Source organism: Gymnodraco acuticeps, unplaced genomic scaffold, assembly GCF_902827175.1.
Source record: "Gymnodraco acuticeps unplaced genomic scaffold, fGymAcu1.1, whole genome shotgun sequence".
NCBI lineage: Eukaryota > Metazoa > Chordata > Actinopteri > Perciformes > Bathydraconidae > Gymnodraco > Gymnodraco acuticeps.
Window position 1 is genome coordinate 1331927 of NW_022990682.1, and position 22127 is coordinate 1354053.

The 22127-nt window shown below is 39.0% G+C and overlaps 3 protein-coding genes across 4 annotated transcripts; all 3 read left to right on the forward strand.

The window, feature by feature from the left end:
* The first annotated feature begins 26 nt into the window (after nt 1-26).
* sgms2a (sphingomyelin synthase 2a) lies at nt 27-10505 on the forward strand. 2 transcript variants are annotated; one of them, XM_034230196.1, is made up of 6 exons: nt 27-299; nt 5356-5860; nt 6669-6786; nt 7701-7854; nt 8366-8532; nt 9746-10505. In XM_034230196.1, exons 2-6 carry the CDS (start codon nt 5412-5414, stop codon nt 9929-9931), a joined length of 1074 nt encoding a protein of 357 aa, XP_034086087.1. In that variant the 5' UTR covers nt 27-299; nt 5356-5411; the 3' UTR covers nt 9932-10505. The 2 variants fall into 2 exon arrangements, with proteins under 2 accessions (XP_034086087.1, XP_034086088.1); XM_034230197.1 differs by having other exon boundaries at nt 27-295.
* Nucleotides 10506-10835: 330 nt separating this feature from the next.
* On the forward strand, nt 10836-17235 carry LOC117555302 (cytochrome P450 2U1). Its single transcript, XM_034230152.1, has 5 exons — nt 10836-11503; nt 13169-13822; nt 14580-14741; nt 15326-15493; nt 15605-17235. Exons 1-5 carry the CDS (start codon nt 11077-11079, stop codon nt 15784-15786), a joined length of 1593 nt encoding a protein of 530 aa, XP_034086043.1. The 5' UTR covers nt 10836-11076; the 3' UTR covers nt 15787-17235.
* Nucleotides 17236-17820: 585 nt separating this feature from the next.
* Nucleotides 17821-21851, forward strand: hadh (hydroxyacyl-CoA dehydrogenase). Its single transcript, XM_034230177.1, has 8 exons — nt 17821-18021; nt 19220-19348; nt 19439-19596; nt 19872-19998; nt 20414-20503; nt 20591-20663; nt 21287-21403; nt 21585-21851. Exons 1-8 carry the CDS (start codon nt 17905-17907, stop codon nt 21701-21703), a joined length of 930 nt encoding a protein of 309 aa, XP_034086068.1. The 5' UTR covers nt 17821-17904; the 3' UTR covers nt 21704-21851.
* The last annotated feature ends 276 nt before the right edge of the window (nt 21852-22127 follow it).

The window sequence follows — 22127 nt, forward strand, 5'->3', positions numbered from 1 at the left end:
GCAACTCGCAGAACACCTATTTTACATGCGGGCAGAGTTACAGGCTTGTGCTGATTACAGGACTCTCACTCTGAATTAAAGGGGATGGGAGGCAGGAGGCTGGAGGCTGGGTACTGAGGCTGGCTGGATGTGAGAATCTGTCGGGCTTCGGGGAGGAGCGCTCCCTCAAAAGCGAGCGGCACCGCCGGGTAATGTAGCAGTCCAGTGTGATCCGAGCCGAGCAGCGAACAGGGCGCAGCATCAGAGATCCAGGGAGCTGCAACTACAGGAAGAGGCGCTAGGAGGCCCGACCAAGGCAGGTAGGATGCTAAAAAACTGTGCAACATGTGTATAGACACATTATCTTCATGTGATCGTCGGTATATGTTGGGGGTCATGTCTTTAATTGCTTTATTGTTGTGTCATCCCCAATATGATGATAGCCTCCAGCGAGATTGTATAGGTTACTCTTGACATTCAACTTCTTTCTTTTTTATCAGTGTTGCTACAGATGATGAAATTACACTGTCGATATGAATTCTAGGAGACATAGTCAATATTTGTATTTGTTGCATAAGGCTCAGTGTCCGCATACATTCATGCGAAAAAGTTTTATTCGGTGAATCAGGAGACATCATCTGGTCGACTAGCCTCTAGAGTCTACGTGGTTTGATGATGTCAGGTTAACACTGAATTTTGTTTGGCTATTTTTCAGTTGCATCATTTGACGCACAAAGATAAACACAGGCTTAAAATGTTATTTCTGATACATAGGATATCCTGTATTGATTGTGTATGCTTGTGTTACAGTTCTTTTAATCCTTGTATAATAATACAGTTGTCAATTACCAACTGCAATAGCTTTGAATGAAAAGGAGAGGGCTTAATTACAGGATGAGCAATGACCTTTTGCCCCACCCAGTAGCCTCTTATGGAACATGGTGTTTAACACTGGTCTACACCCCAAAAGTAAACTTCAAACCCGGCTGTGCTGCACACATCACAAGTGATAGACTTCTGACCTGTAATAACTGGGAGGCATGGGAGACACCCAGTCCCTGACATTACCGCCAGTATCCGCCCCACATGTGGTTGTGGCTCCCAGAAAAGTTGGGGCGCCTCCAGTTAGACCATTTTGGCTTGTAGGCTATAAAAGTTTCACCGCAGAACTACAACACATACTTTATTCTGTCAGAATATGTGTTTGTATTGAGGAGCATCTTTACACAGTTAGCTCCTGTTATACAGTTTGCATGCGATCCAGTGCAGGAAGTCAACAGCTCTGTGGTAAAACCAAAGGTTAAAAATGCACTCTATTGCCATGATATTCATGGTATATGAATACAAAAGATTGTAACAAATATGATTACGTTACTACGACTGTCAATCATAATCTACTATTACTAATCAGTGAAAGAGTAGTACATTTACCGAAACACTGAACTAGTCATACTTATTTCCATTTTGTGCAACTTTATACGACTACTCTACTACATTTTGGAGAGAAACATTGTAATTCTGCTTCATAGTCTACATTTATTTGACAGCTATAAATATATGAGATTAAGAGTAGATGGAGTATAAAGTGAGAGGCTAAGCCTGAATCAACTTTGAAATAAAAACACCTTTATACAAAAAGAGCACTTTTCAATTGTGTTACAATACATACTGTACATCTCTTTACTTTGGCAATTATTTCAAAGCAGGGTTTTTAAATGTTGTATTTAGAATTGTATTATTGTGCAACTTTCATTGAAGTAAAGGATCCAACACATTCTCTCACCACTGCTATGAGGTTAACTATTTTTGAACAGCACATCTTGTTATTTAAATGAAATTATCCTTTTTTTAATATCACAAAACGATTGAAGAGATTGTCTTTTAATTGAAATAAATAGATAGATAAATGTGGATGTTGGCGTCAAATAATTCAATCAATTGAACTTTACTGGAAAAATGATCTGTTTCTACAATTAAACCAAACATGACAATATTAAAACCTATGATGTACTGCTGAACAGTGATTAACCGTAATTACATTTCAGAACATGTAGTCAACTCCTCTCTGTATGTTATAGGCTCCCAGAGGGATGGGCCACCTCTGGTTTGACTTATATTTAACCCTCCTTTTGAGGAAGGACAATCCGCAAGATGTAAAGAAGAAAATGAGTGGACGGCAATAGAAGTATGTTATTATGAATGTCCCGAAATGGAGTCAAAGCCTTGGAGCCCCTGGAGTAAAATACAGCCTTGCAGGCAGCTGGGTGGCTTCTCTTGAAATAGCTTGAGCGAGTGGAAGCAGCCAAATTATCCATTTGGGCCTGTGACCATGTGGAATAGGGGTTCCTGCCAGTTTTCCATCACCACCCAACCTCTTTAGTGCTGGGTGCATGACTGGTGGGAAAACACTGACTACTGTACACTGGGGAGGAAGAGACCGGGGGAAAACTCTGGTGACCGGCCTGTACAGTGCACATGCAGTCTCACATGTCTCCCATCTGCTTTATCACTGATCTTTAACATGTAGTATTCAAGGTTACAAGATAACATATAGGACATAAAGAGTTGTATGTTTTAAAAGGAAAAATCCACTCCAACACAGAAGGTATTGTGCCTCTCCGACAATTTTGGAATGTAAAGTCAATATTTACAACTACTACGCCCTCCACTCGCCTAAAATTAGAGACTGTCCTCACCAGACCAAAAAGTATTGGTCATTTGTGCAAATACATCTAAAATATCTCTATGTTTTCCTTACAAGTGCCCTCATGTAGCGGTAGGACTATTAACTGAAACTGACTTTGACACCACCACTATATTACGTCTCCTACTCGTAATACAACAGTCAAAGTTTCTGGTATACAGGACGACAATCTTTAAGTCACATTGACAAAATATTTGATAGTTCAATCTTATCCTTTAAAATCCAAATGAGAATCAGAAATTCTTTATTAGTCATCCAGAGGGGAAATGTACATAGTTACAGCAAAGAGACAATACGGATAAAGACCAAATGAAACTGTATTTATTAAAGTGGCCAGCACAAATGAATATACATTTTAAGTGGAATAATAAACACTTTCCAAGTACAAAAAAGTAAGTAGCAGCATTATAAAATTAAGTTAAAGAAAGTGATGAAGTAACTGCCAGATGACGGTATATCTGGCAGCTTTTTTATTACTTTTTACCTACCTTTTTTAGGGGGTTTAAAGTCCCCTTATAGCTTTTTCTGGAGCTTTCAACCTTATCTCAGAGACTTTTTTGTCTTTTAGCATTCTGACTCTGAGGTGGGACTTTTTCAACCAAGTATCGTTTTTACCCTGACCACAATATTTCCATTTGGTTATTCTTAAATGTAACCAAACCTTACATTTTTTACACTTTATTTCAAAGCAGTGTGTCCTGCCATCTCTTGTTTAAGGCACTGAGAGTGTTGCACCTCTCACCAAAACTAGCATCAGCTTTGTTGAGAGGCACTGATGTCATGCACTGTCATAGTGTTTCATTAGTCACAGTCTGTGGAGCAGCGGCAGGATTTGTCTCTAGATGACATTGTCACCACAGTCTGTCCCTCTCATGTTTGCTTTAAGGACAGACCATTTCAAATTCACAAGGTTAAACTGAGCTGGTCAACATAAGAGAAGTAAAACATATTTGTACAAATAAGAAACTCACATACATTAATGAGACACTTTGCTATTCCAGCTAAGTGTGACTCAACAAATTCATAAATGTCTTTGACATGTAGTCCCACAGTTGCAGTATAACTAACCACAGAGCTGCAATATGATCCCCATAATGACATAAGAATGATGGCGCTGTAATTGGCTTATATTGTTTGTCTGCTCTTCTGCTTCTTATTGTTGATCTTATTGGCCATCTTGGTAGGTATGTATATCTCCTATGACCTCTTTAACTCACTCAAAGTCTGACCGTCAGTGTTCTGTATCCATCCATCAGTTGCATAACAGAGGCTAGATTTGCTATGGGTTAGTAAGAGGCCATCCTATAATAATCCTTTAATAATATTTCCCCAAAAATGGATTCTGAGGAAACTGATACTTTCAGCAGCGCTCTTGGATCCAGCCATACCCCATTTATAACCTCCATTGTTTCCTAGTGCAAGGTTTGCCTCAAAGTAGGCTTTCCGTACTGTTTGTTTCCTGGATGACATTCACTGTAATGCATTTCAGGGCTAATAGCAGAATCCTGAAAATCCATTAATGGGGCTGTAAAAGAGACTAGAAGCCTTTTAGACATGAAAGGATGAAAGTGATCACAACAAAACATTACAAACATTTCCCAAGCTCCTCCAATTTTCTCTTATGAGCATCAATACAAATATTGAATTGACTCAAAACAATCTTTATCTTATTTTATTTAGTTTTGCCTTATACTCAATTTTAGTTTTTTTTTTTTACCTGATAATATATAATACATGTATAATATAAGGCGTGTGGCGCGGTGGATAGAGCCTTGGTGTTGGGGTCAGGGGGTCACAGGTTCGAACCCCACTGCAGTCAGCATGTCGTTGTCTCCCTGGGCAAGACACTTCACCCCAAATTGCTCCTGTGGGGATTGCCCACAGTATTGAGTATGGAAGTCGCTTTGGATAAAAGCGTCTAACAAGCGACATGTAATGTAATATAATATAGTATCTATCTTTGCCCGACTGGTTTTATGGACTTTTAAGTCACCATGTAAAAGAAGTACATAAAGTGCTCAGATTTTTATTTTTATTTTAATCAAAAATCAAGTCAGCAGAACACACTCATGTGCAGAGACATATCACGTAAAATGATTGAAAGCTCCACAACAAAAGCAAAATGGACCTTAATGACGAAATGACTTCCTAAACTACTGTTTAATGTCAAGAATAGCCTTTACGTAATAACTAGTTTAGGTTAATTAAGTTTATTTATACATTTGTATTGTTTGATGATGAAGGTATTTGACCATAAAACCACTGAAGTGACCATAGCAACTGTTTGTTGAGGACAAATGGAGAAAACCAAAGCATTGTGGTAGAAAGACTTTAGAAGGCCCAAAATAAGGATCGGGCTGAACGTCCAAACAGAAAACTGTCACAGTGGTTCTGGTGAATGTTATGGGAAAGGAAAATATAACACACAGTATTAGCTAATGGAACCACATCTTAAAAATTGTTTTACACCAAAAAAAGAACATTTCAGCCAGTGTAAAGACGAATGAGCATCAATAGAAACCCCATCACTTGCCTTGCTAATCCCTAAGGAATAGTGGAAGCAAAAGAAAGTACCATTTACTTATTTGACGTTCCATCTTTCAATTGAAAAAAGTGTGTTTGTACTTTTCCTACCAAGAGAGTATCCAACCTTTTGTTTTCTCTCTCTGCAGTTTAAAAAGCCTCAACCAACAGCAGCGGTGCCTGTGGATGGACAGAGCAGGCACCCATGGCGTCACAGGAGCTTGTGGGGACGAGAGACTCTTCCTCTGATACTCTGAACCTGGGAATGGAGGGTGGTTCTGCACCTAGCAACGGTAAAATCTGTCCTGTCCACACACCGGGAGCAGATGAGGAAAAGAGGGGTTTTCGGAAAGGCATAGGGAGGCATAATGACTACGTGAAGATTTCTGTGTCGGATTCCAAGGTCAACCGTCTGCCCATGGAGTGGTGGAAGACAGTAATAGCCTTCTTTTATGCTGGCTTTAACTTGGTCCTGACCACAGTCGTCATCACGATCGTCCACGAGAGAGTCCCGCCCAAAGAAAGCAGCCCGCCCCTTCCTGATAAGTTTTTTGACTATATTGACAGGGTCAAATGGGCATTCACAGTGACAGAGATCAATGGCATGGTGCTGCTGGGAATCTGGATGATCCAGTTGTTCTTCTTCAGATACAGGTAAGAACATCTGGTACTCTCTATTTTACAAACTGTTTCTTTGGAAGCAAATATATTATTTTTCTTAGTGTCAACAAATCCCATGATTCATAAAGCTTGTAAAAAAAACAAGAAACTATTCCTAATAATTAATTGAACAGGCCTCCATTGTTGTCCAATAAATAATAAAAACATTTGATCGGTGTGGGTCTTTTCCGAGGATTTGTTGGAAAAATACAGAATACTCATGAAGACAAGGGTCAAAGAGACACATTTATACAGTGGGCTGAAGTTGTGATTAGTTTTTGTATTTGCACAAGTGTGGTTAAGAGTTGCAACATATCTGTATGTCTCTCTTCCTGTTACTCAGAAAATGCATCCATTAGAGTCCATTGATGCTTCCACCATCAGGGTGTTTTGTACTTCACACAGTGATGGTTTACTTTCCTGTATGTTCAACATAAGTACTTTAGAAAGCAGTCTTTATGAAACACTCAAACCACACCCTTACCACTGAGGTAAATGTTTAATTAAGTTAAACTTTTGAAATCATGTCATCCACATTTGTCCAAAAAATAGAAAAGCTATTTCTGACGGGCTCAGCAAAGCAAGCAACATTACCAATACAAATGTGATGCTGTTAAAGCGTATATGATTTCGATTGTCATTATGTGGTCCGGCTAATTCAATTCAGTCTGCCCAGCTGAGCAGGAACTTTGAGCTACACGTTTACTCTTTAGACTGTGCAAGATCTCCAGAATGAAGTAGTTTTAAGTAAATATCTGCCACAAAATAACACAATGTCCACACTCATTGTCTGTTTGTATAGGTCGATAGCAGGCAGGCGGTTCTTCTTCCTCATTGGCACCCTGTACTTGTACCGCTGTGTCACCATGTACATCACCACCCTGCCTGTGCCTGGCATGCACATGACTTGTGCTCCTAAGGTGAGTAGCATGAAAAACATCAGATCGGGCATCAGCTGTCCTTGCTCAGCCGTGTACTCTCATGCACCCTCTGGGACTCATTTCGAACAGCAACACAAGAGAGGCAGCTATAAAAACGTGGACCTTTTTGCCGCCTCAGGACACCAACAATATTGAGGTGCATCATTGTTTGATCAAAAACATGCGCTCCGGGCTGCTGTTTGATGGGTTGTGTCGTGCAAAAAGGATCCAAAGCTGGACAGTTTAAGAGTTGTTTTGTTCACAAGAATTTGATATGTTTTGAACAGTGTATGAAACCTTCAGCTACTTGTTTGAAGTGAGTTATCCACAGTAATGTGAGCTGCAGGAGCATAAGATGTAGTTAAGCTATACTTATTTGACTTTCTCCAATTCCTCTTAATCTTGACTACATGTTAATTCAATTCAATTCCAATTATGTTGCATCAAGTTGTAAAGATTGACCGACAATTTGCGAAATATTTGATTATATTTCCTTTCTCGAAGACGGATAGATAAGAAGTTTGCCACCACGTCTGTAAATATAAAAATGTAAAAGCTATTCCTTTAAGTTTAATGGAGTCGATGTATTTGCATGCAAATAATAGGGTTGCAAATACCCACGTTGTTAAATGCACTTATAATAGGTTGCAAGGGAATTCATGTATTTTTGTATTGGGAACAGTTGTGATAATGAATTGGGCCTGATGTTTATTGTAGATTTGCTTCTTTAATTTATTTTACATCACTGTAAATGTAATCTCTTGGATTCTAATTGTTTCGATTTAATCAGGCACTTTTTTTGCAAATCATGATTAATGGCAGAAGTACAGTAGCTAAATAAATCCATGACGAAAATAATCATTAGTTGGATTCGTAATGTCACTGATTCACTGTTTCTCCCTGTTCTCGATCAGCTCCATGGAGACTCCCAGGCGAAAATCCAGCGAATCCTGCGGCTGATTTCGGGTGGAGGTCTTTCCATGACCAACTCCCACCTCCTGTGTGGAGACTTCCTGTACAGTGGACACACTGTGATGCTCACCCTCACCTACCTATTCATCAAGGAGTGTGAGTACCCAAAGCATCACTTGTTTGTGAGCTTTGTTTTGAATAATTTACGAGACTTTCCTGTTAATAATGTATGAATGATATTATCTAATCCATTCTCATCCTATTTAGCGCACACAATTATACTACTCAGCAATGAACCTTCTAGGAACTAATGGGATACAAATAACTATTAATACAATTTGAAAGCAGATATGAATGATTATGCTATCTTCTAAAGCTGTATATAGCTTGATTTATTGTTCGGAGAAAAGGCAAAAGTGCATTCAAAAGTGTTTGTAGTGTTTTAAGGATGACATATTACAAGAAGACGTTACATTTTTTAAGTTATCTGTATAACCATGTTGTTTTCGTTAGCCTTTCTGTATGTTGCGTAAACTCCCAGTTCTTGTCACATTGCAGTGAAATGCTACAGACTGCCGTTTTTTAGCAGTTAAAACATGGACACACGGACCACAAAAAGAGGTTGTCATAAATATTACCAACACACTTTCCTTCCCTCTCTTTAAAGATTCGCCGCGGTCGTTTTGGTGGTACCATCTGATGTGCTGGCTGCTGAGTGCCACGGGTGTGGTGTGCATCTTGGTGGCACATGAGCATTACAGTGTGGATGTGGTCGTGGCCTATTTTATCACCTCCCGCCTGTTCTGGTGGTACCACACTATGGCCAACTTACAGGTGAGCACTGGGGGGCTGTTTGTGTGCATGGTGACGTGCAAGAGAGTAAAACTAGGAGCTTTTAGAGCTGATGTCTCCCCTCTCATTGAACCTTGTCTCACATCAATCATTATGCATGGTGGGCTTTACTGTCAGTCTGGCTGTAATTTGTGTACAGAGTTAACCTCAAGTGTACCAGTTAAGAGCGACATGTCAGCTTAATAATATATTACAGTTTAGGTTTAAAGAAAACGTTCTATATGTTCCATATAATGACATATTTAGAGTAAGACTAAGTATATTTTTAGACTGTGTGTAAAACGGGTGTGCTTCTCAACATGGTGAGTTACGCCCTCTACTGGTCAATGTTGGACAGTTGATATGGGGTATAAAAGGTGTATATAAAAATGTGTTATATGTTAACAAGCCTAAAATATCATTTAAAATAAATAAATCACAAGCTTGGCAGCTAACTTGTGTACAAATATGATGTTGGTTTCCGGCTAATTTATTCAAATTATTTTAGTTTTCATTTAAACAAATATTTACAAAAAGTCTGAAGCGACTAAGGGTACTTAGAAAAGCGCTATATAAATCTAATGTATTGTTATTAGTATTTGCAGTTGCAACATGTCAATGAAAACGGTTATAGGAAACATTCAATTAAAAACAAGAATACAACAAACAAAAACAACAAAATATACTCATATCACATAATTATTTGATATAATGAAACTTTAGTCGCCTTCAAAGAAAGTACATTGGACGCATGTTAAGAAGGAATTTTTAATTGTCAATATACACAAAAGAAATGATTACATCAAGCAAAACCTGTTGCAATGTACATGTTAGTATTATATTAATACTGACCTAAATTGCAACTAAAGCAACTATTATTATTATAATAAGTAAATTATATTAATAGTAAAAAGATGTGTCTGACCTGTTCAGTGAAAGCTCTTTGAGATGCATCCCTAGTATGGAACATATGGCACAAAAATATTTACTATTACTGATATTATTCCCTTCTCTAACTTTCGCTATGACATCCACATGCAATTGCACAAAATGCAACTTTGAAGTTATGATAAGGCGCAGCTTTATGACAAAGATATGTGAATGGTTTGTTCATCAGAATCACATTAAGCTGAATCCCTTGTATTGAAAGTATTATACAAACATTTTATTTGTTTGTATTTACCAATGAAATGACTAACTTCTATTTTCTCGACAGACTCTGAAATGCTCGCCCAACAACTACCTCACCAACACCTGGTGGAACCCACTGTTCAACTTTATGGAGAGGAACGTCCAGACCTCGGTGCCCTGCTCTTACAGCTGGCCTTTCACCTGGCCTCCTGCCTGCCTTAAGAACCCCTGCAAGAATTACTCCATGGTACAGAGCCCACGGGAGGAGTGACACGGCCCTGAAGCCCCTGTCTACTGGACAGGAACATAATGATACCAAATGCATAGCTCTGAAAGAAATATTTCTGCAAAAATGAAGGATAATCATATCGTCTCGGTGTGTTCTTTGTAAATTATTCATGAGATAAAGTACTGCAGAGTCGTCAGTGTTTTTGTAGCTCAGCTCATAGTGAACTTCGGACATGAACAGACAGTTTGTTGCGACAGACTCGCAGGTTTGTTGGAGTATTTGCAAGACTTGATTTCAGAAATGCTACCGTAGCTCTTTCATACTGTATGTGTTGTTGGGGTTTACCTCAATATGATATCAGTGTCCTCAAGTCACAAGGTGCCTTAGTGTGTTTAATGTCATAGGTGTACACAAACTTCCATTTCTAATATTTGTGTATCTGTTTTTTTCTATAAGTATTTTATTATTATTATTACTATTATTATTATTATTATTATTATTATTATTATTATTATTATTATTATTATTATTATTATTGTTTTCAATTTTATATTCATTTTAGTCTTCTTTAGTGTGTATATGCTAGCTGTAGTCTGGACATTGTACTATTGTATTAAAGTTCCACCATACCAAGGCTTTTTTTTTTTTTTTGTTGATTTAAATCATCAGTCATCCTGTCCTCCATACCTGTGTGCTCGTTGTGTGCATAAATGTACAAAATCACTCCAAATCACATCACAGCAAAACCTATAGTTGGGCGTTAATTGTTTTAAAAACACATTGGTGGTCCAGAGGTTTATACATTGTTTTTTCATGCAGGTGCTTGAGGTTCAACACCCAGGGGAGGGACATATGTTGTCTTCTTCTATACTGATGTTAAATCTGGAGAAATTGTCCCCACCACTTGTTTATAACAAAGTGAAGCCCATGGCTTTAATGTGTCGTCAGTATCGATGTGCACCAATCACAGCCGGGCACAGCGCTGTCAGCCAATAGGAAGCCAATGACAGTAAGACGTTGACACCAGCAGTTTCATAACAACACAGGAAGCGCGTGGAAAGAGCATTTAAATACAAGTTCTGCTTCGTTGGCATGCAATTCATGATTTCACTCGGACTTCATGAACACTCCTGAACATGGGATAGGATTACCACTTCTCCTATTTCAGTTTAAACAACTTTAACAACATGATTTCGCTGTCATGGCTGCAGAACCTAAGCTTTGTTCTGTCGCATGTCAACACTGCAGCTCTGCTAGTTATGCTGCTAGTTTTTTATTTAGTACATGTGTATCAGAAACAACGGAACCTCCTGGCAAAAATCCCGCCAGGTCCGAAGCCCTGGCCGGTTGTGGGAAACTTTGGCCACTTTCTCATCCCCTCTTTCATCCAGAGGAGGTTTGGACAGCAGCGGGACAACACCAACAGAAGCGCTATGGACGTGTTAACGGAAAAGGCCAATATCTATGGGAACATATACAGCATCTTTGTAGGGAGTCAGCTCATGGTGGTGCTGAATGGATATGATGTGGTGAAGGATGCTCTGTCCAACCATCCTGAGGTGTTCTCCGACAGACCTGACATCCCTTCTATCTCTATCATGACCAAACGCAAAGGTACATTTTTCAGCTTCACTACACATAACGCATTTTAAATGACAGCCACATCCAGTGTATTCTTTATTTAATCAACCTAGCTGAAACGAATACATTCTACCACGTCCTGTTATGGTTTGTGCTTCAACTTGTTTGCATTTTGGAGGCTGTAGTTTGTGCTGCTGTTGATTTGTAGCCCATTGCCTCATATTTAGATGTATTTCCAATATTAGTTAGATATGTCACACGGGCTGGGACATCTATCTATCTATCTATCTATCTATCTATCTATCTATCTATCTATCTATCTATCTATCTATCTATCTATCTATCTATCTATCTATCTATCTATCTATCTAATGCCAGATATAAAGGATAGGATATATGCAAATAACTTGCATATAGACTCTTATTTCACTATTTCACTTTTTTAAACTATTTTTATATTTACTATTTACTTGCACTATATTTCTGTTGATCTGTTTTATTGTGTTGCACTGTTGGAGGAGCCTGTGACCTAATATTTTCTTCGTCATAACTACACTGTAGCTAGTATGTTCGTATGACGAAATAAAAAAACCTTGAACCTTGAGGATAACATGTCTCAGATGTATTTTAATCCTTCAGTCACATGCCTCTGTCCATTGAAAGAGTTATTGGTTGATAAGATGTGAAACCATTTTAATCTGTCAATTGTACTTGCCAGTTTGTCTCACTGTGTACATAAACACATTTAGTATTCCACATTTTCAAGGTTGTTTTTATCTAGCATAGATATTGGTAAGAGGATGTTACATATTTATCAGGCCTTTATTGCAACTGTGGGATTTGGAGATGAACATGACTGGTTTTAAGTCCGAAGCTAGTTGTTGGTAAATACATTCTTGTTCTAAGGCTCCCTCCAAAAATTCCTTTACATAAAACATGAAATAGTGCAGATATAATATAATAATTAAATATATATGTATCGAGAATGTATATATAATGTGTGGGGGAAACTTCTGTAGCAATGGAGAGTCAGGACTCAGAGAGACACGAGAAGAGCTGGAGCTTTGATGGCAAACACTGGCGGTTTATTTGGAGTTACGGCCGGAGAATTGACAAGATAGGTGGTGTGTCACGAGTTGACACAGCGGTTGCCAAACCAATTCTGAAGAACTCTTCTGCAGCTCGAGGTTTTAACTAGTTCGGAGTGTAATAATCAACATTCTTCCTCAGCGAGACTAAATATTATGGACCCTGAATCTAACTAGAGCTCTCGTCCATAGGAACGAATGTATGCCAGGGAACCTACGTCCCTAATCAGTAAACTACCTCATGGCGGCTTGTGCTCTGTCATAGACTGGCAACAACAATGCGCCCAAGCTGCTCCTCCTTAAGAGAGATAGCAGCAATACCCAAGGCCGTAGAACTATGCCGTGGGAAAAGAGACAGTGAAAGGAGAAAACGATGAACTGGGTCGAAGGTTGAATACCTAAGCAAATGATTCCCTAACATAATGTAATGTTGTGTTCGACTGGTTTACAGTTGTGATATCATAAATATATACATTAAGTGTGTACAAATATGAACTAGTAGTACAAGTAGCCTACCAACAAGTTTATTTGTATGTATGTTGGACTTTAGTCTTCAAAAGAGAAGGATACAAACTGACTAAAATGCTTCTCTGGTTTAACTGAACTTTAGGTATAGTCTTTGCACCTTACGGGCCAGTGTGGAGGAAGCAGCGCAAGTTCTGCCACGCCACTCTCCGAACGTTCGGCCTGGGGAAGCTGAGCCTGGAGCCGTGCATCCTGCAGGGCCTGGACACCATCAAATCGCAGCTGCTGATCCTGAGTCAGGAGGGTGGGGCTGATGCCGGAGTGGACCTGGCCCCGCTGATCAGGAACGCCGTATCCAACGTCATCTGCTTTCTGGTCCTGGGACACCGCTTCCACCACGAAGACCGAGAGTTCAGCAAACTGCTGGACCTGATGGACCGAGGGCTGGAGATCTGCGTCAACAGCGCCGCGGTCCTCATCAACGTCTTCCCTCTGCTCTACTACTTACCTTTTGGGGTCTTCAAGGAGTTGCGGCAGGTGGAAGGAGAGATCACAGTGTTTTTGAAGAAGATTATTGTACACCACCAGATAACATTAGATCCTGCTCACCCCAGGGATCTGGTGGATATGTACCTGAAGGAGATGTTGGACCAGCAACAGAGAGGAGAGCAGGACAGCAGCTTCACAGCAGACTATCTCTTTTATATTATAGGAGATCTCTTCATCGCTGGCACTGACACCACCACCAACTCTCTTCTGTGGATTCTGCTCTACATGGTCTTATATCCTGATATCCAAGGTAAAAGTAGCTACAGTCCTTTTCCAACAGTTTGATTGCTCTTTGTGTCGTTTGCTTTTCCTCTACAGGGACATGGGATTACAGCTGTGCAAGCATCACCTGCTATATCAAACATATCTCCAATCTGTATGAGTTTGAAAGTTATAAAAGAGTGTTATCTCTTTCTAGTTGTCTATAAGAAAATAACATTTGCTCAGAATTCCTCTAGTATATTTTCAATGGTATTTGGATGAATAAAAAAATAGATCAGCGTAGAAAACAACGAATGATAGGCACACACAAATCACAAATCAACACACTTGACTTTATTTCAATCCATGGTGCAATTATTTTATGATGTGGGAATAAAGATTTAAATAATATAAACTTTAATTATTATTATTATTGTAGAGATTGAACGTTAATAGTTGGGATAATGAGCGCTTTGTTGTAAAACTGTGCAAAGTGTTTAGGTGTATAAAGACACAGATGTTGTTTTCTACATAAATCCTCTTTGGGAAGAAAAAGGAATGTGAAACCTGCTGTGGGAACCCGCGGCTCAAATACTTCCCTTTTTAGGACAACTAATTTGCTTGATTATGCATTGAAACACCCCAACACTTTCACAATCACATTTATCAGCACATCAAAACATGCATTTGACTCCCACTTTATACAAAGTTTATTTACACTATCTTGTTGATTTAACTGAGGGGTAAATTAATGATCCAAGAGTGGTACGCTTAATTCTGAGTTGCTTCTATCCTTTTCATTCCAGACAGGATGCAGGCAGAGATAGATGAAGTGGTGGGCACACAACGGGTCCTGTCTCTGACTGATAAGGGAAGTTTGCCTTTTACTGAAGCCACCATCATGGAGGTGCAGAGAATGACTGTAGCTGTTCCCCTGGCTATCCCTCACATGGCCTCCGAGACAACAGGTAAACTCAGATAACACCTGTAGTGACTTTTTCACCTAATCTACACTTAAGCCACTGAGGGATGGGAACGGGAGAACTTTGTTCGGACGCGTGTTCCAGACGATAAAACAATGTCCATACGAGTCGTATATCTTTCAACCTATCGATCCATTTATTTGTGTTCAATATGCATGCCAGTCACGCTGAATACAAACAGGTTTAACATAGCTCATCTCGACACGGCTTCTCCAGACACGGTCAAAAACTGTTAGCTTCCGTCCCACACACCTGAATCTGATCACCCGGTGATTATATATACACACACTCACAAGTGAATGCTCCATCCTGTGCTCAATGTTGGAACTGCATTATACATTCAACTTGTGCGGATAAAATAAAACAAACAAAATACATTATGGCTCCAACAACAACTCTGAACCCTTGTATATCAGTAAATCCTCTGTTATTGCTCAACTAGTCAGGTTTCTCAGTCTCAATATAATATTTTTATTTCATGGATATTATAAATAAAGAGAGCTGAATGTTGGTTTGTTTTACAATAATCTGAACAGCATTTGAATTGAGTGTTTTAATTTTTTTTTCAGAGTTCAGAGGCTACACTATTCCCAAAGGAACCGTTATTGTGCCCAACCTGTGGTCTGTCCACAGAGACCCCGCTCTGTGGGACGACCCAGACAATTTCAACCCGGGGCGCTTCCTGGACGACGAGGGAAAGCTGCTCAGGAAGGAATGCTTTATACCTTTCGGGATTGGTATGTCACTGCTAACTCATATCTGCCAAATAACTGAAACACAAGTCTGTGAATTTATTTGAATTATCCGTGCACCAGGCCCTAATGATGTATCCGTCCTGTACCCTTCAGGTCGCAGGGTGTGTATGGGGGAACAGCTGGCGAAGATGGAGCTCTTCCTGACGGTCACCATCTTACTGCAGGCGTTCAGATTCAGACTCCCAGAGGGGACGCCCCTCCCTTCCCTGCACGGGCGCTTCGGCCTGACGCTGGCCCCCTGCCCATACACTGTGTGTGTGAGCCCCCGTAGATGAAACAGTGGAATATTTGGTTATAACAATCCAATCCAATTACATTTACCTATGTGGGTAAAGGTCTCCTGGGGAGACAATGTCATTTTTGTAAAAAGTGTGTTTTGATTGGAATACAAATATGTCTTCATCCAATCTGTTATTTTTTGGATTGTTCAAGCATTATTTAGGTCCATAAAATGTCAATAGCAATCAAAAATGACCATCATGCCTTATGGTATGTGTTGCATTTACATTGCTGTGTTCAGAATAGCTGCTAAAAAGGTGGATGGATATTATTATGGTAGAGGCATTTGGTTTTAAAATACATATTCTCAATATATGTTATTGTTTTATGATGCACACCACTGCTTTATAGATATTGGCACATATTAAAATGTTCTTAAGTAGGGCATTAGGGAAGGAAAGATTTCAGTTAAAAGAGTCAAAATTGATTAAAGAGATTAGTTAAACGAAAGGCGGTAAATAAGGTAAAACACTGTATACATCTGAAGTGGTTTTATTATATATATTAAAAGTGATAGTAAAATAACTTTGGCATGCATTGCTCATTCTTATGTACTTTTACAAAGTAAGGCTTGCTTTCAATCATTTTGTATCATGCATCTTGGAGTCCTGGCACAGGAATCAAGTAAGTGTATGTTATTCAGTGTGCCATTGTGAATGTTTGGAACAAGTCTAAGTACACCGTCTGGGATTACAAAAATGTAAGTTAAATAACTTTACGGTTATAAAAAAAATGCCGACCTGAATGTTCTTGTTGTGCTCTTATTAACACACATTTTTGTTTGAGTGAATAGTTGTAATTTGGGGAGTATCATTGGATTCTCCTTTCAGTGTGCAGACATGGACACTGGTTCCTTGTTGCTGCAAAAGTCTCAAAAGAATCTTGACAGGTCTACATCATGGACTTCCTGCCAAGTCCAGCAAAAGAGCAGTAATTCTTGCACTGGAGGTATATTTACTCCTATTGATAGTGTAATCATTAAAGTCAATGACATGTTTTCACTAATGTATTTTTATTAATGAATTAATATAATTGAATTCATTAATTACAAACATCATGAAGGAGAGAGGCGCTTCAACAGGGGAGTGTCTGGATGGATGGACCCTACAAAAAGTCCTGGTTGGTACTGTTTTTAAAAGAACAGATTTTAAAAGTGCCTTTTTAATGAGTCTACTTGTTTGTTTGTGGGTTCAACTTAAAGCCACACAAGGGTGGGGCATGAAATCATTTGTAAAATGAATTTCTACTGTATATTGTAAATAAATGTGTAATTGTGTCTTTGAGAATGCTGAAGCCCTGCTAAAAGACGCAGATCCTGCCAGCGTCCAGCAGGACATGAGCCTCAGGGCTATATTAAATAGGCTGATTGGGGTACAAATACATAATTGATTTGTTAGTGACCGTTTACTGTTGTGGTATTTTGTAAATAAACATACTCAAATTCATCATGTTTCACAACTTCTTTCCGACTGTAGTGGCAGATTAATCCACTATAGGGGAATTACAATTTGACCCAGCAGCAATGGGGAATGAAGTTATCAAAGAAACATTTCCATAAATACCTAAACATCCAAAACAGCATAAAGTGTAGCCCGGGTGTAAATAGCATTGTTCGCTATGGACACCCGGGTGTAAATAGCATTGTTAGCTACCAGCACCCGGGTGCAGCATCTTCCATTACAATGTGAAGTTATCAAAGAAACATTTCCATAAATACTATAGCCTACATCCAAAACACTATCTAATGTGTAGCCCGGGTGTAAATAGCATCGTTAGCTATGGACACCCGGGTGTAAATAGCATTTTTAACTACGGGCACCCGGGTGTAAATAATAAATATTATATTAATTAAAAATAATTTGACATGGGAATCCTATGTTTTAATGTTTGAGCAGGGGGGCCTTTTCGTATATGAAATATTTTTACATTCTGTATTGCTGATTCAAAGGAGTTTTAAAGTAACCTTTGTATGCTGAATATTGTTCTTTTGGTAAATCTGTAATGACACCTGAGGACTGGATAATCTGTGTGAAAGGTCGTGGAGGCGCGATCACGTGACCGCCGACCTTCCTCATGCTTTCCACTCTGGCAGTCCTGCAGCAGTTTGACACAACATGGCTTTCTTCACACACCACATCTGCAGGGGTCTGTCCTCCTCTGCTGTGAGACATGTTGTCATACAAAATGTGACGATTATCGGAGGGGGGCAGATGGGTGCGGGGATTGCACAGGTAAGCGACAAAATGCCTTTGGTGTATGTATACGTGTGTTAAGACATGTAGCTAGCTGTTAGCTTCATAATAGCTAGTGAGGCAGCTACTCTTCGGGGAGTTGGAAATGTTACCAGTCGTGCATTTGCTGAAACAACCTTAGTTTCATCCTTAAAGTGTATTTTCTTGTAAAACTGAAAGAAAACTATTCCATTAAAGCTACTTTGTGTCGCATGCAAGTTGTTCTGTATCAAATAACCTTTCAAAATAAATGCCTGTAGTTGTCATTAAAGTTTGAGTTCTTCAGTATGTGTGGCTCTTGTCTCGCAGAACAATCACCCATTGATCCCAAAAGGAAGATGTGTTTTGAAATAGCTCAGTTGTCATTCATTTGTGTTTCCTTGTGGTGTAACGAGACAAGACTGTATAAGTTGCAGGGTTCACTTTTAGCCACAAGGTGTCGCTCGCCGTGTGTTCTCCGGTAATCAGCTGTTGGAGAATTTGACCTGTACCCCACAAGGGTATACTACTTCCAAACTGTATAAAGTCTACCAATTTACAGTGTTTTTGTAGTTCTTATACTCAAGCCGAATGGTATTGGTTTTCAAGATTAAAAATAGTTATACATTGTGCCATCAATCTCTTCGCTGAATACCCTCTTCCTCAGCTTGACATTGCACACAGAAGCTTTCCTCCATGTTGTCATGCATATACAGACTATTATTGGTGTTCTTTGTGTGATAGTGAAATCAAATTAATTTCCCAGTAGAAGTAATCAAAGCATAAAGTAAAACATTGGGACTAAAATATTTAAAACATTCTTTTGTATACTTAGCTTTCCAAGATTCTCCTCCAGCTATTTCACTAATATTCCTGCAATCTGTTTCTTCTCTAGATTGCAGGAATACTTTTCTAGTGTGAACACACTTCATCCTTATTTGTATATGTTTTGGCAGGGAAACAGAACAATCTGATTGTATAACACCTTATAACATAAAGACTGGTTCACTGTTCTTTTTAAGTGAAGTACAACACACCTGAGTCCACAAACAAAAGCATGTATCTCCTTTAATGAACCATCAACAAATAAAACCAAAACAAAGTACTTTGGTTGTACAAGCAAATCAAAATGTACCAATTCATTACACAAGGTTCAAGTAAAAGTTTACTCAGGAATAACCTTTTATTAACCCATCTTAAATTAATTTCTTCCTGAAAGGTCGCTGCCTCTACTGGCCACGCGGTGACGCTGGTGGACACAAATGAAGACATCCTCAAAAAGGCCGTGAAAGGGATTGAAGGGAACCTTAAAAGAGTGGTGAAGAAGAAGTTTGCTGACAAGCCAGAGGTGAGACATGTCAAGCCACCACACCAAAATAAATAAATAAATGAAATGTGTGTCATTAATACGAGGTATTGCATTTTGGTTTTGTTCCAGGCAGGGGAGGAGTTCCTGCAGAAAGCCATGCAGAACGTGTCCATCTCCACAGATGCTGGATCAGTTGTTCAGGGCACAGATCTTGTGGTGGAAGCCATTGTGGAAAATCTGAAAGTGAAACAGGATCTGTTTGGTGGGCTTGACAAGCTGGCACCAGCGTAAGCACATCCCCTCTGTGTCACTCATTAGTTATACATGTTGCTTATCAAACGCATGTTTTCTACTGCTGCTGTCAGTATTCAAAATGAATGAACCTTTATTCATTTAAAAATCCAACACCCCGTTTTGGTCCAAGGGAAGTTGGCACACATACATTTGGTGGCCTTTGTAAAAGATGATTTAGTTATGAACTACACATGTTTGCTTTTATTATGAACTGCTGTCCATATTGTGTTTTATGAACTTTCTGCTTTTTTGCACACGTTTCTTTTAGACACACCATCTTTGCCAGCAACACCTCCTCTCTCTCCATCACTGACATCGCCAGCTCCACTAACAGGCTGGACCGATTCGGAGGACTTCACTTCTTCAACCCCGTCCCTGTGATGAGGCTCGTAGAGGTACGGCACTTTCAGTTTTATGAAAAGATAATCTATGCAGGTTGGGTTGGGCGACAAATATATCACCGTTTTTTGTTTTTGGGGGCCATTTTTGTCCTTTTTATATTACTTATTTAAGGGTTTCCTCAGCACCTACCTCTATACTTTGAGACCATTATTATGGATACATTATACATCTGTGAACAGAGCACATTTTTTAGAAAATACAACAGTTTCAAGGGTTTATTTTTCAGCTTTATGATGGAAGAAAATACAGAGAATTTAATCATGCCCAAAATAATGCAATAAGGTGTTATTCTACGTCTAAGCTCAGGTTGGAAACACCTGTATAATGCTAATTACACTTTATTTGAATCCCATTATGCTACCAACACTTTATTAAAATCAAAGTTGATAAAGCATTCATCTTTCACAGGTCATTGCAACCTCAAGTACAAGCCAAGAGACGTTCGATTCCCTCCTGAACTTCAGCAAAATGCTCGGGAAGACATCCGTGTCCTGCAAGGTGAGAGATTCTGTCTGATGTCATTATAGTCTTATACAAATAAATGAAACATCCCCACTCAGCAGCTTCCAACATGTCTCTGTTCAGGACACACCGGGATTCATCGTGAACCGCCTGCTGCTTCCTTACATCCTGGATGCCGTCCGGATGTATGAGAGAGGTACGTACTGAGTACTGCACCTACATACTTGGTTTGTTTATAGGGAGGTTTATCTATGAGCAAGTGTCCATAACTATGTTTCTTTGGGAAGTGAAAACACAAGAGTGCAAAAGAACCTCAGTCCTTCTTTATGTAATTAAAAGGAGAATATATTTTGGTGTAGCACTGTATCACACACTATAAGATACTATACACACCTACAAGATGCTAGGCTAGTTATGAGTTTGCAGTACTGGTTTTCTAATTACACTCACTAAATATCAACATATAAAATGTATAGTATATTAAACAAACTATTACAATACACCTTTCTGGCATTTCTCTTTTCTTCCGCATTAAGCCAATAACATTCCTAGCTAATTTTAACTTAAAAATTGATTTAAACTTGACAAAGATAAATAAAACCCATCTAAATGCTCATTTGAGTCTTTCTACTATTTCAACATTTTATAACCCTAAATGGGAGTTATAACTAAAAATATCCTTGCTCTACTCTCAGCGCTGGGGTAGTAAGTAATGAAGCTCTTATTTAGTATCCTTTAATATAGTTATATATTATATGATCGTTGTTGATGGATATCTGCATATTCTCATGGTTCTTGTACTGCTGTCTTCTCCCTCAGGTGATGGATCCAAAGAGGACATTGATATTGCCATGAAACTTGGATGTGGTTATCCCATGGGACCCTTTGAGCTCTCAGACTACGTAGGACTGGACACCATGAAGTTCATCATGGATGGTGAGGAAGACTATGTAGAAGATTTATCGTTATGAGATGTAACTAAAGAGTACATTGAACCTGTACTGTATACACCTTTACATTTGTGGTACTTTATGAGTCTTTTCTCGTCTTGCCTATTGCTACTTTCATCTACATTTATTCGATTACTTTAATTTAAGAAACCCTTTTTGATCTTTAGGTTGGTCTGCAGCGAATCCTGACAACCCGATGTTCGCTCAGAGTGAAGTGCTCAACAAGCTGGTTGCAGAGGGCAAGTTCGGCAAAAAGACAGGAGAAGGATTCTACAAGTACAAGTGATTTCCTCACTAGAACTTTAATAATAAAGCCATCTAACAAGGACTAATGAGAAACAAAGTGTGCCTTCTATGATAAACGTCGACTTTTGTCTGTCGGTCCATCTTCTTCTGAATGATGTGTGTGGAGATTAAATCAGATTTTTCAAATACTTTGTCTCTTTGTGATTGCTTCTCATATCTTCTAGCCTTAGTCAAATTATTAATGGGATAAAATATCACTGTTAAGACAAGATACAACTTTTATTGAGGCATTCAGTGTTACTAACCAGGTTGCATTGTTTGTGTCTTTGAGTTGTAACAGAAGTCTTTAATTAATAACTTTCTCATTAAACATTTGCAGAGCATATTATTTTGTATACCCACAATGTTACATCTGTTAGCTAGCAGTCTTCCCAGTTTTTGTTGCCGTCCTTCGAAAGCAGCAT